The 14,086-nt window shown below is 32.6% G+C and overlaps 1 protein-coding gene across 1 annotated transcript in view; it reads right to left on the reverse strand.

Annotated features, from left to right (window-relative positions):
* LOC127715361 (uncharacterized) overlaps positions 1 to 14,086 on the reverse strand; it is a 28,603-nt gene continuing 14,517 nt past the window's right edge. Inside the window, exons 9-14 of the mRNA XM_052221396.1 lie at positions 13,411 to 13,701; positions 12,895 to 13,173; positions 9,366 to 9,659; positions 8,214 to 8,315; positions 6,197 to 6,286; positions 1 to 962 (exon numbers count right to left, since the gene is read on the reverse strand). Of these exons, the coding sequence (XP_052077356.1) occupies positions 73 to 962; positions 6,197 to 6,286; positions 8,214 to 8,315; positions 9,366 to 9,659; positions 12,895 to 13,173; positions 13,411 to 13,701 (1,946 nt within the window). The 3' untranslated portion in view covers positions 1 to 72. The remainder of the gene's footprint in view (positions 963 to 6,196; positions 6,287 to 8,213; positions 8,316 to 9,365; positions 9,660 to 12,894; positions 13,174 to 13,410; positions 13,702 to 14,086) is intronic.

A 14,086-nucleotide genomic window follows, 5' to 3' on the forward strand; every position in this document is an offset into this window, starting at 1 on the left:
TTAATGTTCAACATTCTTTATTAACATACAAACTATATCACGGAGCTTCATAGCTTTTCAAAATTAAATTCATTACTTCCTTTCTTTTTTTCTTTGGAAGAAAAATTCTTTAAACTCTTCATAAGCAAGCAAGCATTCATCACGCGCTTCTTCTCTAACTACTTCAAGCCTCTTTTGGTAATAATAATGCAACTCGTTTAATTCGCGATCACGTTGCTCTATAGAGATTACTGCTAAGTTTTCTGAACTGCCTTGGGTAAACTGAATTACATTTTTCATTTTTTCGTCTACTTCTCGTTGGTGTTCCTGTCTGATTTTTTCTTCTATTATTCGCTCTTTTCCTTGCACTCTGCGTTCGGCTTTCATTATTGCGTCATCAGTATAATGAAGCAAGCCATTTTTCAGTTTAACTGCCTCAATTGCGTTCATTAGACACATTATATATTGCTCTTTATCTCGCTCATTAGCCTCATTGTTCATTAAACAGTAATGTCTTCCACATTCATCTAGAAACCTTTGTAATTCAGGTACTTTTTGCAGCCATGTCTCCAACGTCTGATATTCCTTAACTTTGTCTGCATGTGTGAACACGATTATCACAAACTGTTTTAGTTTTTCTCCGAAGTATTTTAGAAATGTTTTAATTGATTCAAAATCGTCTTGTCTGATGCGACCAAACTCGATTATGAATAAAATTGCATGTGGGCCAGGTGCTGCTAAATGGATACACCGTTTTATTTCTAATTCAGTTTCCTTTTCCTTCTCATTTATGGCAAATATGCCTGGTGTGTCAATTAAGAGAAATGGTTTATGTCCCCAGGTCCCCTTTGCGGTCATACATTTTTCTGTTACTGGTGTAGGGTCATCACCTGCCTGAAAAAACCTACGTCCAAGTAATGTATTCGCTGTTGAACTCTTTCCCACACCAGTTTTTCCAACTAAAACAATGCGAGTCTCTTCTTCTACAAAATACACATTCAAATACGAAAATATAATCAAATTGAAACAAAACAAGAAAATCCTAAGAGCCTGAATCGCTATCTAATTAAATATATATCTTGTATTGCAGATCATTTTTGTTGTTTACATTCCCTACCTCTCTTTTTAAGTTTTCGAGATAAAAAGCACTAATCCGAAAATGTTTCAACAATCGTCTTTTGAGAGTATCAACTCATATAAGGAGACATCCACTTGTTTTGATAATATTGCCATTTTGTAGACCTTGTATTCCTGTTTAGTTGTGCGTTTACAACTTCTACCCATCTAATGAAATAAGGAAACAACTCGAAAATAAATCACAACTATCACTTAAGAACAATAAATCCTACAAGGAGTCATCCACCGCTTTTGGTCCTACATAAATCTGCACCTTTGTAGCATCTGTTTTACTGAATAATGTTGCTGTTTAAGTTTGCTACTATCTATAACAGTTGTTTGGAGTAATGAGCAAAGAAATGAAAATTAATCAAAAATTTTCATTTCAGTGCAATTATTCTCAAAGGAGTAACCTAAAACTTTTGGGGTATAGACAATATTAATCTTTATATGTTGACATTCTTGCATTTGTGTTCCTGTTTTTTTCTTCTTTATCTATTACATGTATTATGGTTTTCAAAATATTTTTCTTCTGTTTTAGCAAAAGCGATCCAGTTGGTTGAATTGAAGGAGAAAACAACTAGTTGCCCTATGGATTAATCGGTTCAATATAAAAATATGTGAAGATGTGAAGATGTGAAGATGTGAAGATGCGGTATTATTGTTATGAGACAGCTATCCACAAGAGATCAAATAACGTTGATGTAAACAACTATAGATCACAATACATGCTTCAACAATGGGCTAAACCCATAAACAATGAGGCAAACCCATTCTGTATAGTAAGCTATAAAATGTCAAGACATGACAAACGTTAAACAATTCAAAAGAGAAAACTAAAGGTCTGATTTTAGTACAAAAATTAAACAAAAAACAATATGATAGGCAGTCCTTTTACTTTTATCAGCTCTTCAATTTTTAATACGTTTTTGAGTTTAATATATATTTTGGCATCGAGCATCATTGAAGATACATTCGTTGTCTAAATGTGCAACTGGTGCAAAAAAAAAAAAAAAACTGGTACCGGTAATTTTATTTCAGAATAGGAGATTTAAGAAAAGTATAGGTCCGGTGACCCATAAAATCACCTCAATTAGAAAATTTGTATGGAAATTATAAAAGCGCATTTGTGAATTAACATATATTGTGGTGATCATATACTAAATACATATTCAGGAAGTTAGAACGAAAGATATAAAATAACTACGCATAACAAAAATATCCACCTCCTAAAAAGATTCTATACAGTACATAGTCTATTCCTATCAGTACTTCTATTTGATAGCAGAATTACATTCTTGAGATAACTTTTGTTTCTGGTATCTGACATCTGACTGTTGATGTTCATGTTTTACATTAACACATCTGTCCAATAAGAAAAAACGAGATGTGTTATTATTGCCAATTCAATGAGACGACTATCCACTCACCAGAGTTCAATGACGTGGATGTAAGAAATTGTAGGTCACCGTACATCCTTCAAGAATGCGAAAACTTAAACCATAGAACTACCTATTAAAGGGCCTGATATGAAAAATGCGAAACGATTCAAACGAGAAAACTAACAGCTTAATTTATAACAATTCAATATACGAAAAATAGATACGACAGATTCGAACAAACAATAACCACAAACTTACAGGCTCCTTACTTTGGACAGATACATAGAGAATGTGACGGGGTTAAACATGTTTGTGAGGGCTCAACACTGCCCCTGGGACAGAGGTGTAGCAGCACAACATACAGGCAAACTATAACTAGAGGCTCTAAAGAGTCTGTGTCGTTCACCTGCATCTTCAACAATGGCTCCTTTATAGTAAAAATCATCGTTAAAGGTCTATAACTCTTTAAGAATTAACCGACAATTTCAGTCATGTTGACATATTTGTAGATCTTATCCTGCTGATAATTTTTCCTTTTTAAAGTTTTCCTTTTTTCTATGAAAGTTTTCAAGAAAAAAGCAAAAAAATGTTAAAATTATCATTAAAAGGTAATAAGGTGTTTACTGAAAATTTCGGCAATGTTGGCTTATTTGTAGATCTTATCTTGCTGATTATTTGTCCTATTTAAAGTTTCTATCCATCTTATATAGCTTTTAAGATATTAAGCAATAACTATAAAAAAGAGTCGACTAAAGATTTCAGCTATTTTGACTTTTTTGTAGATCTTGTATTGTTGATCATTTTTGCTATTTAAAATTTCTGTCTACCTATTACATGTATTATAATCTTCGAGATAATAGCCAAAACGTTAAAAAAAAAAAAAAACAACAACAAAAAACCAGATAAAATTCATAATTTAAGGGCAATCACTCCTATAAGAAGTCGTCTGATAGTTTTGACGTACACGAACAATAGGTAGAGTTTAACATTCTGAACATTTCAGCATTGTCAGATTTTCTCTGTTTATAGCAATTTTTAAAATATTAAATAGGGAAAACTTGCATTTTACCCCTATTTTCTATTTTTAGCAATGTCGGCCATCTTGATTGGCTAGCGGGGTCATCGGACACATTTTGTTAAACTAGATAACCCAATGATGATTATGGCCAAGTTTGGTTAAATGTGGCCTGATAGTTCCAGAGGAGAAGATTTTTGTAAAAGTTAACAGACGACGACGGACGACGACGACGGACGACGGAAAATGTACACAAAGTGATGAGAATAGCTCACTTGGCCTTTTAGGCCAGGTGAGCTAAAATCATTTGCAATAGGCTTTTTTTTCAATAGATTATAATGAAGCACAAAAACATATCTAACCAAAATACAATAGACACAAACCACCGTTAAATTCTCCCTCGACCTGCTCGTCCGAATTCACCCTGCTCGTCCGAATTTAAAGTATTTCTGCTCTAAATTCAATTGGCTATAAACAAGACAAACACAGAAATAGGATTAGTTTTTTGCAGTAACATATTATGTTCTCTTGCGATACAATTTTTATTTTAAATAATTGTACAGAATTTTACCACTCAAAAACATATTAATACCGTCATGTAATAAACGTAGCAGCAACTGTTTACATGTATATACTAATGTGACTAACTTCGATTCGACGTAACTGCGAGCACCTTTGATACTAAAACATTTAAATTCCAAACTTTATATAGTACCATAAAACCCCACCCGCAGAAACCGCCAAAACTTTTCTCATGCCTTATGCACCTAACATCAAACTTTATAAATAGTAAGTACTGTTGCAGAACTAGTTATATTAGTTCCCATCTGTATATAAGACCTACAAATAGCAAACAGGAAAACCCAAATTTTAAACGAAATAAAATATATATATCAGAGTACTTACAACTGACCTGTTCAATCTTGAGTTTTAAAAGACTATAATCAGTTTCATGTACAAATCATCAACACGGAAATATTAACATTGAACAGCATATTAGGCATTTAGATTTTCTACATCACCTGAGTTGTCTCTCCATCATGCGTGTTGATTATTTTTAATCACTTAAACGTTATCCATCGTTGAGCTGACACGCTGTCATCATATCCCTTTAGAGCAGTTAATTTTATTTAAATTCCATATATACGACCACTACTTTAAAGTTGTATATGGAAAGACAAATGTTTGTTCTAAATTAATAGCACAATTTACAACAGCTTAATGCATCTGTACAACATAAAATTATGTGTTGATTGGTGGCGAATTCTGAAAAGCTCAATAAAACGCTAAACAACATCTTCCAAAAATATTTCGTTAAAGTCTAGACCTACTCTGTTATGATATCTCATTACAAAGACAAATTTGTTGCAAACTATAAAGTATCTGTGATATCATTTATTTCATGTCTAATGGGATAGATTCGATCACCGTAGTTACCAAACTTTGAATTATTTAGAGAAGACTTTATTTAAGATTTAGAGACTCTATATAGACAAATGTGAAGTTAATTGGTAATTTCTTTTCGGTTTTCTTGAAAAGTCCCTGTATGAAGAGAAACGCATATCTAGGGAAAATGTGGGGTATTTATTCCCCATTGGAATACGAGTTGTGTTTAAAAGCACATGCCTGAATCCTAACATGTATGTTGTCAATCGGCACATCCAGCAATATAATGCTTGTTATTCCCTTTCCGACAAAGCCGTTGCTTGTTAGTCCCCTACCGACAAGGCCAAAGGGGAATTAAGGTTTGAACTGCGTCCGTCCATCAGGTCCGGAAAATTAGTTTTTCATACTTTTTTCTACGTGCTTGAAAATAATGATTTGATATTTGGTATAAAGTTTTTTCATGACCAGTTACTAATCAATTTCGAATTTTGTTCGATTCAGATGATTTTTTTGCATAGATATAGTCCTCTGACTTAGCAAATTAACGCAAATAATCATTTTTCCACACTTTTTTTCGTCATGCTTGAATATATTGATTTGAAATTTATTATCTAGTTTAACAATGACAAGATGTAGATCAAGTTCAAATATTACTCTGTTCCGATGGTGTTTCTGTCGACCTGTCTATTGATCATGTTGATACAACTCCTTTAGTGAAACTTTATTCACAAGAAAACATTTTCATATATTTTAGTAGTAATCAGATTTTGTTTTCAATATTTGCAACAGGAGATATTTGGACTTGGATACAGATTTTCAAATTACCGATTAAGGTACCATTTTGTCCCAGTACTATATAAATAACACATAGCTGAAAGGATGATAGAGCAGATTGTTTCCCCGAAAAAACATTGTCAACTGAGGCAAGGTTGACAATGTTTTTTCGAGGGTAACAGTCTACTCTATCACCCTCTCAGCTATGTGCTTTTTTCATTTATTAAACTGAATGTTCTGTTATTACTGTCTATTAAAATTCAAACGCAAAGTAATACACTATGAAGTCTTTTACAAAACAACCATCCGTATTAATAGAGCAGTTAATCAAGCGTGTCCGTGAAGGATAATATAGTATTTAGCCATGGGAAAGAGTAGATTATCTCCCTCGTATCAACCAATCAAAATCTAGCATTTTAACATGAAGTATAATAAAAATATTTGTTAACCTGTAAGGGACTATGTATTGCTATGCAATACTCTTAGAATGCTTGTCGTTTTTGTAATTGCATGAATATTCTACTTGAGATATTGTTCAACTTACCAAGAAATTTTCTTGCTTTTCTCCTTGCTTCTTTTGCGTCTACACCCAGCAGTACAACTTGTGCCGACGAGGGAAAACCATCACTTGCATCTAGATAACATGGTAAAAAAGTAAATATAATATAAAAATATTCAACCTATTTGTGATTGAAAATAGTATGGAGCTATTGGAATCAAAACAATCATTAACAAATAATCAAAACAGCAATAAAAAAGTAAAGTGAAATGAATGCGAAAATGAAGCTATCATATAAACACAGGTTAATTCATGTAATTATACACCATAAGTGGATAATTTGTATTATTGCAGTTCATAATTGTTACGATTGAATTATCTTATGCCATGATGCAAATCATCACAATACGAGACAATGAATGTATAAAGTAGAAAATGTGAAAACATTATTTGTTTCTTTGTTTTCTTGTATTGTATAAACAAGATAAAAGGGAGATACTCCACAAAAACATTCTTAATTTTATTCTATGTAAAAGGGTCTGATGTTAAAATCATGCAAACTACTATAAATGACACAAAAATATGAATCAATTAACAGATTGTCTGTCAACCCTGTAATACAGTGGATTCGTTTATTTTCGTGGGTTTCAATTTTTGTTGGTTGAGAAAACTTTAATTTTTAAACACATAAACCAATGAACGGACTGTATATTAGTTTTTATGATGAAGGTCGGGTTAACGCACCAATGAACTCTTTTTTTTTTACTTATAACGCAAATATTAGGCACTAAAATTATGTCCGTATCTGAAACTTCATCAACATTAACTGAATAAACAATTTTGTCTGAGTAGGAATTCATACTCATTTCATCATTATACAGGTTTATACATGCATACATGTTTTGATTGACATGACGTTCAACAATGAAATAAGATATAACATGCAACATTGGAATTTTAAACGTATGTTACCATTTACAATTATATGAAACTTATTTGCATACGATATTCCAATGCAGTCTGGTACCTTTGATTATGTTTCAATGCAAAGCACTTGCTAAAGAGAGGGTTCGTGTCTTTAAGCAAGCAAATGAACCAGCGGTTCCCAATGACGGTTGGTTTCCATTTCGTCGTTTGTGTTTTCGGTCATAATATGGTCATCTGTTGTTTTTTTGTTTTGTTTTTTTACATATATATGATTTAAGGAACGTCCTTGGTATATTCTGCCTCTTTTGTTGTTGATCAAAAGAAATGACGACATTCCAAAATGATATATGCATATGGGTAAATGTTCATCAAGATATATCTTAATTTTAATCATAAAACTGATATGTTGAAATACAATTAAAACAATTTTAGATGTCATTTTTAACTTTGGTTATACCTTCACTTAGGTTCATTTATACTATCGATACGATCGTCAGTATTTAACGTGCATCAGATAGGCAAACCAATCTTTGGAACGTTTTGCAAACAGTTAATTCACTTGCTTCAAGATAAAAATATTTAAGCCATATATAGGAAGGATTTGATATCAAATATCAGAAACAAGTCAATAAGAAAGTAAACTTATGTTCAAACTTTGATAAAAAAAACATTTCGAAAGTGGGTCATAATAAGCACGTCGAGCACAAATAAACTCAATGTTGTTATTTATCTAAATAGATGTTTGATTCAGTAGGACGATATATGCATTATATATTGAGTGTTCCTTAACTTTATTTTTTTTTCGAAATACTCAGGATTTTCTAGCCCATGAATAGGTAAAATTAGCTTTATTTGGCGAAACCATTCTGAAATTTGGATCCTCAATGCTCTTCAACTTCGTACTTTTTGGCCTTTATAACCTTTTTGATTCGAGAGTCACAGATGAGTCTTTTGCGTCTGGTGTACAAAATTTATATCCTGATGTCTATGATGAGTTTATTTACATAGAGCCAAAATCGACGACTACTGAGTTTGCGAAATACCAATTGATATATTCCTGGTCAAAACAGAAACAAAGATTTTTTATTTACCGAATAACTTTACTGATGTTTATGATGCATGATTAAAACTTTACCTGCATTGCATTCATCGTTTTCAGTTCCGTTTTCCTCTTGCAAGGTCAGATAAAGCTCTGACATTTCTGATTTTATTGACACGTCTTGCTGATTCGTGCTTCCTGTTTCGTATAAGGAGAAATATTAAAGCTTGAGCTTGTCAATATTATGAATATATGGATATATTTAGATATACAAATTTCACACTTAATTGAACCTACTGTCAGGACTCCTGCCAGAATAATGGTTTCATATATATCTGTTTTATCCCATGCGGTAAACATGCTTTTCAATTTTTAAAGAATTCCCCCAACAATGACAAAGCTATCAAGGTTAATTAAGTAATCATATGTTCAATGTATAATAGTCAGGATGTATCGTAACGTCTATATTACAAATAAATCAGGAAATTTATATATGCAACAAAAAAGTGCAGAGAGTCAGACAAACATATAAAACAACAGTATTTCAAACAAACTAGACTCCTATCAACATTCGCATTAGTATTAGATAGATATATTTGCTAGTTGCAGTGTAAAGTTGTTTATTTGAAATATGTCTTTTGATAAAAAAAAAAAGAAACCCGCACAGAAACTTACAGGCCCCTAGAGTTCGAAAAAGTATAATAAATCATTCAAACAACATAGGATGTTCTTTCAGATGTTTACAAGACATAAGTCACTCGGACATCAACATTTATATTTTTGAATGTTGTCTTACACATACGAATGGGTGTACATATCTTTTCCTTAAATTAAAATATTTCTTCTGATTATCCTTGATTGAATAATAAGTATTCTTGACGATGAAATTCTATTGTCTTCCTTACTTCAGAAATGCACATCAACTTTTTTCAATTTCTTTGAAACCCTACCCCTTTAAAAACAGAAAAATACAGACGATATTTCAATGTTTTATGAAGGAAAGTGAAACGTTTACGGAAGTAAACATTTTGTATCTTACATCACGTCTTTCCGGAATTGCGTTAATCCTATACACTCGAGATCAAACGTTGAAAAAGCAATTTCGAAGTTTGGAGACCATAATAACAAAAAAGAGCATAAATAACCAAAACCGGAAATTGTCAACTATGTATGAAAGAGATGTTACCTTAACCTTAACATAGTCAAACAAAATTTGACTGGAAATTAACCAAACGAATATAGACTTACTTTCAACTGTTAGGGAAATGGTTGCGCTTTGAGTCGTTCCCATGTCATTTGTTGCATAACATGTGTAGAGTCCCTCATCCAAAACGTCAGCATTTTTGATTGTCAGTGTTGGACATTCAATTGTCCCGCCTCCATATTTACTAGTATTTTCTGTATCAATTGGTGAAATGTTTTCTCCAATAGATTTCTCCCATGCTAACTTCGTAAGAGCGCAGTGAACTTCGGAATGTAAAATAACATCTTTACCCCAGGGAATATTAAAGGACGTTTGTCTTGTTATAATTTCTGGTCGTTCTGAAACAGAAAGAAAAATATCTGCATCAACGTGTGCAAATGTATGTATATTCAAATATATTCAACTTGACTCTATTCTGTATTAAATATTAAATAGCATCGACTTTCTAATTCAATACATGTTTAATTTTAATTTTTTTTTTTTTCACATGCAATTCATTTACTGAGATTTACCAGGTCATCACGAGTTCAATGTCCGTTATATTGTATATGTTGGATGACGACGGATCTGTTCCAATTGTCTTAACCACACTCCCTACCTTTTGTCCTCGAATGTGATCTACCGAATTAGACTCATCACTGGACATGAGCAACACGACGGATGCCACATGTGGAGCATGATCTGTTAACCTTTCCGATGCATATGAGATCGTTTGGGTTTGTGTTGCTTAGTCCTTGGTTTTCGATGTCAATTTTTTGTATACTGTTGTTTGTCTTTTGGTCGTTTTTCGTATTTTGCTATGACATTGTTAGTTCGTTTTCAACATATGTGTGTGAATATCCCTTTGGTATCTTTGGTCTCTCTTCATACATCTTGCCACCTGAACCTTCAGCAAGTAATCATCGTTCAATCAAACCCCACATATAGGTGTCCTTTGAAAATGTTTGACTTTAAATTGTAACTTCCCATCGTATGCCCATAGGTTGGGTCATACAACTGAATAACAGATACGTAGATTCACCAAACTCTCAAATCTAGAGTTTTAAAAGGAATGGTATATTATGTGCATCATTTGCCACAGGCTATAAAAATCAATGTTATGCACATGACGTTGAATGTTGCATGCAGTTTCAATGTCAAGGGGACAATCAAGGCACCAAATAGCTGTAAAGGGCTATAAAATAATATCCGATATTGGTTATCTTAATTAAGCTTCAAGGAATTCGATTTAAATGGTTGTTAAAAACAGCGACTAATTTGTTTTACCTGAGACAACAAGGGGAGTGCAGCATGTTCCAATTATTGTGTTTCAAATTATGGTATACACAGAGGAATTTTTATTTTATGCAGGATCATTCAATATCTTCAGAGGGTTTCAGGGGTTGGAAGTTGGGGTGATATTAGATCCTCTGCACCGCAGCAATCTTCCCCGACTAGCACCAACATCACTGTTCCCCGGGTTTTTGGTACACTGGTTTGTAATTCCTTCTTGTTGTTGACACTTTGTTGTACGCATTGCTTCCTTTTCACGCACCGTCTCATACGTCCTTTTAAGGTGTTCCCACATCCCCTGTCCGGCCTTCCATTTGCCGTCTAACTACCCCGATATTTATAAAACGCCAGGTTTCTTCTTCTTATTTTTTTTTAAATTGTTATATTCATTTGTTATATTTCAACAATATAATCCGAAAGAGACAAGTAAGATTTTATCCAAAAGATGATATATATATCTCCACAGAGAAATCCTGGCAAAACACCCCTTCAAACATTATAGCTGGGGAAATAGAAAAATCCATTAACAGGAAATACTTTAAGGTGAATACGAGACGTTCGAAAGAAGGTCCCAAATGTTGATCGACCAATACAAATAGAGCAACGCTGATTCTTTAAAAGAGTCAATTATCTCAGTCTATTAATGATTTGTGAAAATCAAATTCCAAATATAAACTATATATACAGCACATAAAAGAGTATTAAATTGTAAAATGAACTGTTAATGACGTCTTGACACTAAATCCATTGGATGTTGGATGTAATATTTTAAACTACATGATTTTTTGATTAGTTGTTATTGGCTTTGAACTAGCTGTCAGTAACTGCGAGTACTCTCGATTCTGTACTTTGTGTCTTTTTTAATTTGCTATGAGAGATGTATTAATACCCTGCCACGTCCGGTCTGTGTTTTTGTTTGGTTTGTTTCTGCTTTGTATCGATTTGATGAGTTAAACCCTTTTTAGCTGATTTTTATAGTTTGTTCTTATGTTGTACTGTTACTGACCCAGGTTAGGGGAGGATTGGCGCATTCAAACATGTTTAACCTCACCACATTATGTATGCCTGTCACAAGTCAGGAGTCTGTACGTAAGTGGTTGTCGTTGGTTAATGTCTGTCATATTTGTTATTCGTAAATTGTTTTGCAAAAATAAGCCATTAGTATTCTAAGTTGAATTGTTTCATATTTTTATGTCGGGGCCTTTTATTGCCGATTATATGGTATGGGAATTTCTGATTGTTGAAGGCCGTACGGTTCCTTATCATTGCTTACATCCACTTCATTTGAACTTTGTTGGATAGTAACTGTTTTCTGATTGGCAATTATACCATATCTCCCTATTTTTATACGGTATATGTTTTTTACATAAACAACAAGCTAATTGAGATTTCATGTTAAATGAAAATCAAAAGAAAAGATAAATTACTATTTGGCTGATCAATATAAAATTTAAAAAAAAATTAAAATACATATCTTAATTTGAAATTGGACATTTGGAATTAAAATACTGAGACAGAAAAATATGAATAATATAGATCTGCTGCAGAGAGGATAAACCCAGAGTAGAACACAGGTAAAAAAAAAACCCGAATGAGGGCCCTAAAAAGTGCACACATACGAAATGTAGCTTACCTAATAAAGAAAAATCTCACCTCTTCATTGAGGAAATTTGTAAAGATTAGAGAAATTCAAAATTTAAATTTCTATATTCAGTTTAAAAAAAAAAGTCATTATAAACATTATTATTGTAATATATAGAATAAATTGGATAGTTGCATTAGATTTCCGTTTACTCTCCCCCTTTTCCCCCACATATTTGTCTCCTTCTGAGTACTCGGTCACCTTGACAAAAAAAAAAGCCAAAACTCTTTATATTCAATGATTCACTTTATTTAACTTTTAAATTAACTTCGTCCGCTTTAATGAATTATGTTTCATCCAATAGCAATAACTTATGCAGCAATGCTTTGTGTTTATAGATATAAGAAGATGTGGTATGAGTGCCAATGAGACAACTTTCCATCCAAGTCATAATTTGTAAAAATAAACTATTATAGGTCAAAGTACGGCCTTCAATACGGAGCCTTGGCTCACACCGAACAGCAAGCTATAAATGGCCCCAAAAATGACTAGTGTAAAACCATTCAAACAGGAAAACTAACGGTCTAATCTATATGAAAAATGAGAAACGAGAAACATTTATGAACCACATCAACAAACGACAACCATTTATCCTAAGTGTCCTAAGTACCCGTGATTTTGTGGGCTACTATCTATTTACTTAATTTACTTAATGTTACCTCCAACATACAAACGAGTTGACAATCGCTTGGTTCCCAAACTATTTGATACTATGCAGATATATGTTCCTGCATCTTCTACCACAGTTTGGTCTATTGTATATGACATATATGTGTCCTCTTCTTCAGTGGGTATAACATCATCTGTGTTTACATCATCTTTCTGTTTTTGAAGCAATTTCCTAACAGCAAGTGTAGATTTGATGTAGTATTTTAAAGTTTTCGTTTCTCCCGGTAAGGTATATATGTTTTTTTCTTCAGGCACTACGTCTGGTGAGTCTACAAAGGGAAGACAACTGTTACTCTTAATATAAATATATTCCTGAAGATTTTTACAAATTAGATATCAGATGTAAAATTTGCAAATAATATCACATTGAATTGTAAAAAAGACTGAACTATAATATTAAATATATACATGTACAGAGTCCTGCAAAAACACCCAAGCAAAAAAATAGCTTTAACCAACGACACTACAGGATAAAATTACAAAAATGTGTTCAATGTATATATTACCAATCACAATGCTAGTTATCATCTGTTCAACTCCATTGGAAAGAAGGCATATGTATTTGCCTGTATCATCGGTATTTGAATTCATTATTTTTAATGATGGTGGTTCGGAAATAACCGAATATTTTTCTTTCCATTTTGTTGCAGATACAATGTTAACCACTTCGTTGTTAATTTGCCTTTTCCATATGGTTGATTTTACTTCAAACGGAACTGATGGTATTCTGCATGCGAGTAAAATTGTGTCCTCTGTCCCAGGAAAGTACGATGGTAGAATGTTAAATACAGAGTTGGCTGTAAAAGATAAAAAAAAACAATGAAAAAAAGATAACTCCACGGTTTGATAGATTTACGATGACTAGCAGTAAAACTGTAACCGAATAAAACTTGTGATATAAATATATGTCTTGCACTTTTACTTCCATGTAAATAGTTTGATCCTCCTTTAGCAAAACAGATTTACCTAATTTTTTTTGTTATCTAGGCACGAATATGTCGTGAATATGCCCTTGACTGTTGTGAAGTTAATCGAAATTATATATAGGATTACATGTGAGATCATCATGTTACTAACTTATGGAATATAAGAAACGGTGGAACTTGTAATGTAATTCAATCCAAATCTATAGAATTATAGTTTAGAGCTATTCCTGTACTGGGTTTAATATACTTATACTTT

This window comes from Mytilus californianus, unplaced genomic scaffold, assembly GCF_021869535.1.
Source record: "Mytilus californianus isolate M0D057914Y unplaced genomic scaffold, xbMytCali1.0.p SCAF_9, whole genome shotgun sequence".
NCBI lineage: Eukaryota > Metazoa > Mollusca > Bivalvia > Mytilida > Mytilidae > Mytilus > Mytilus californianus.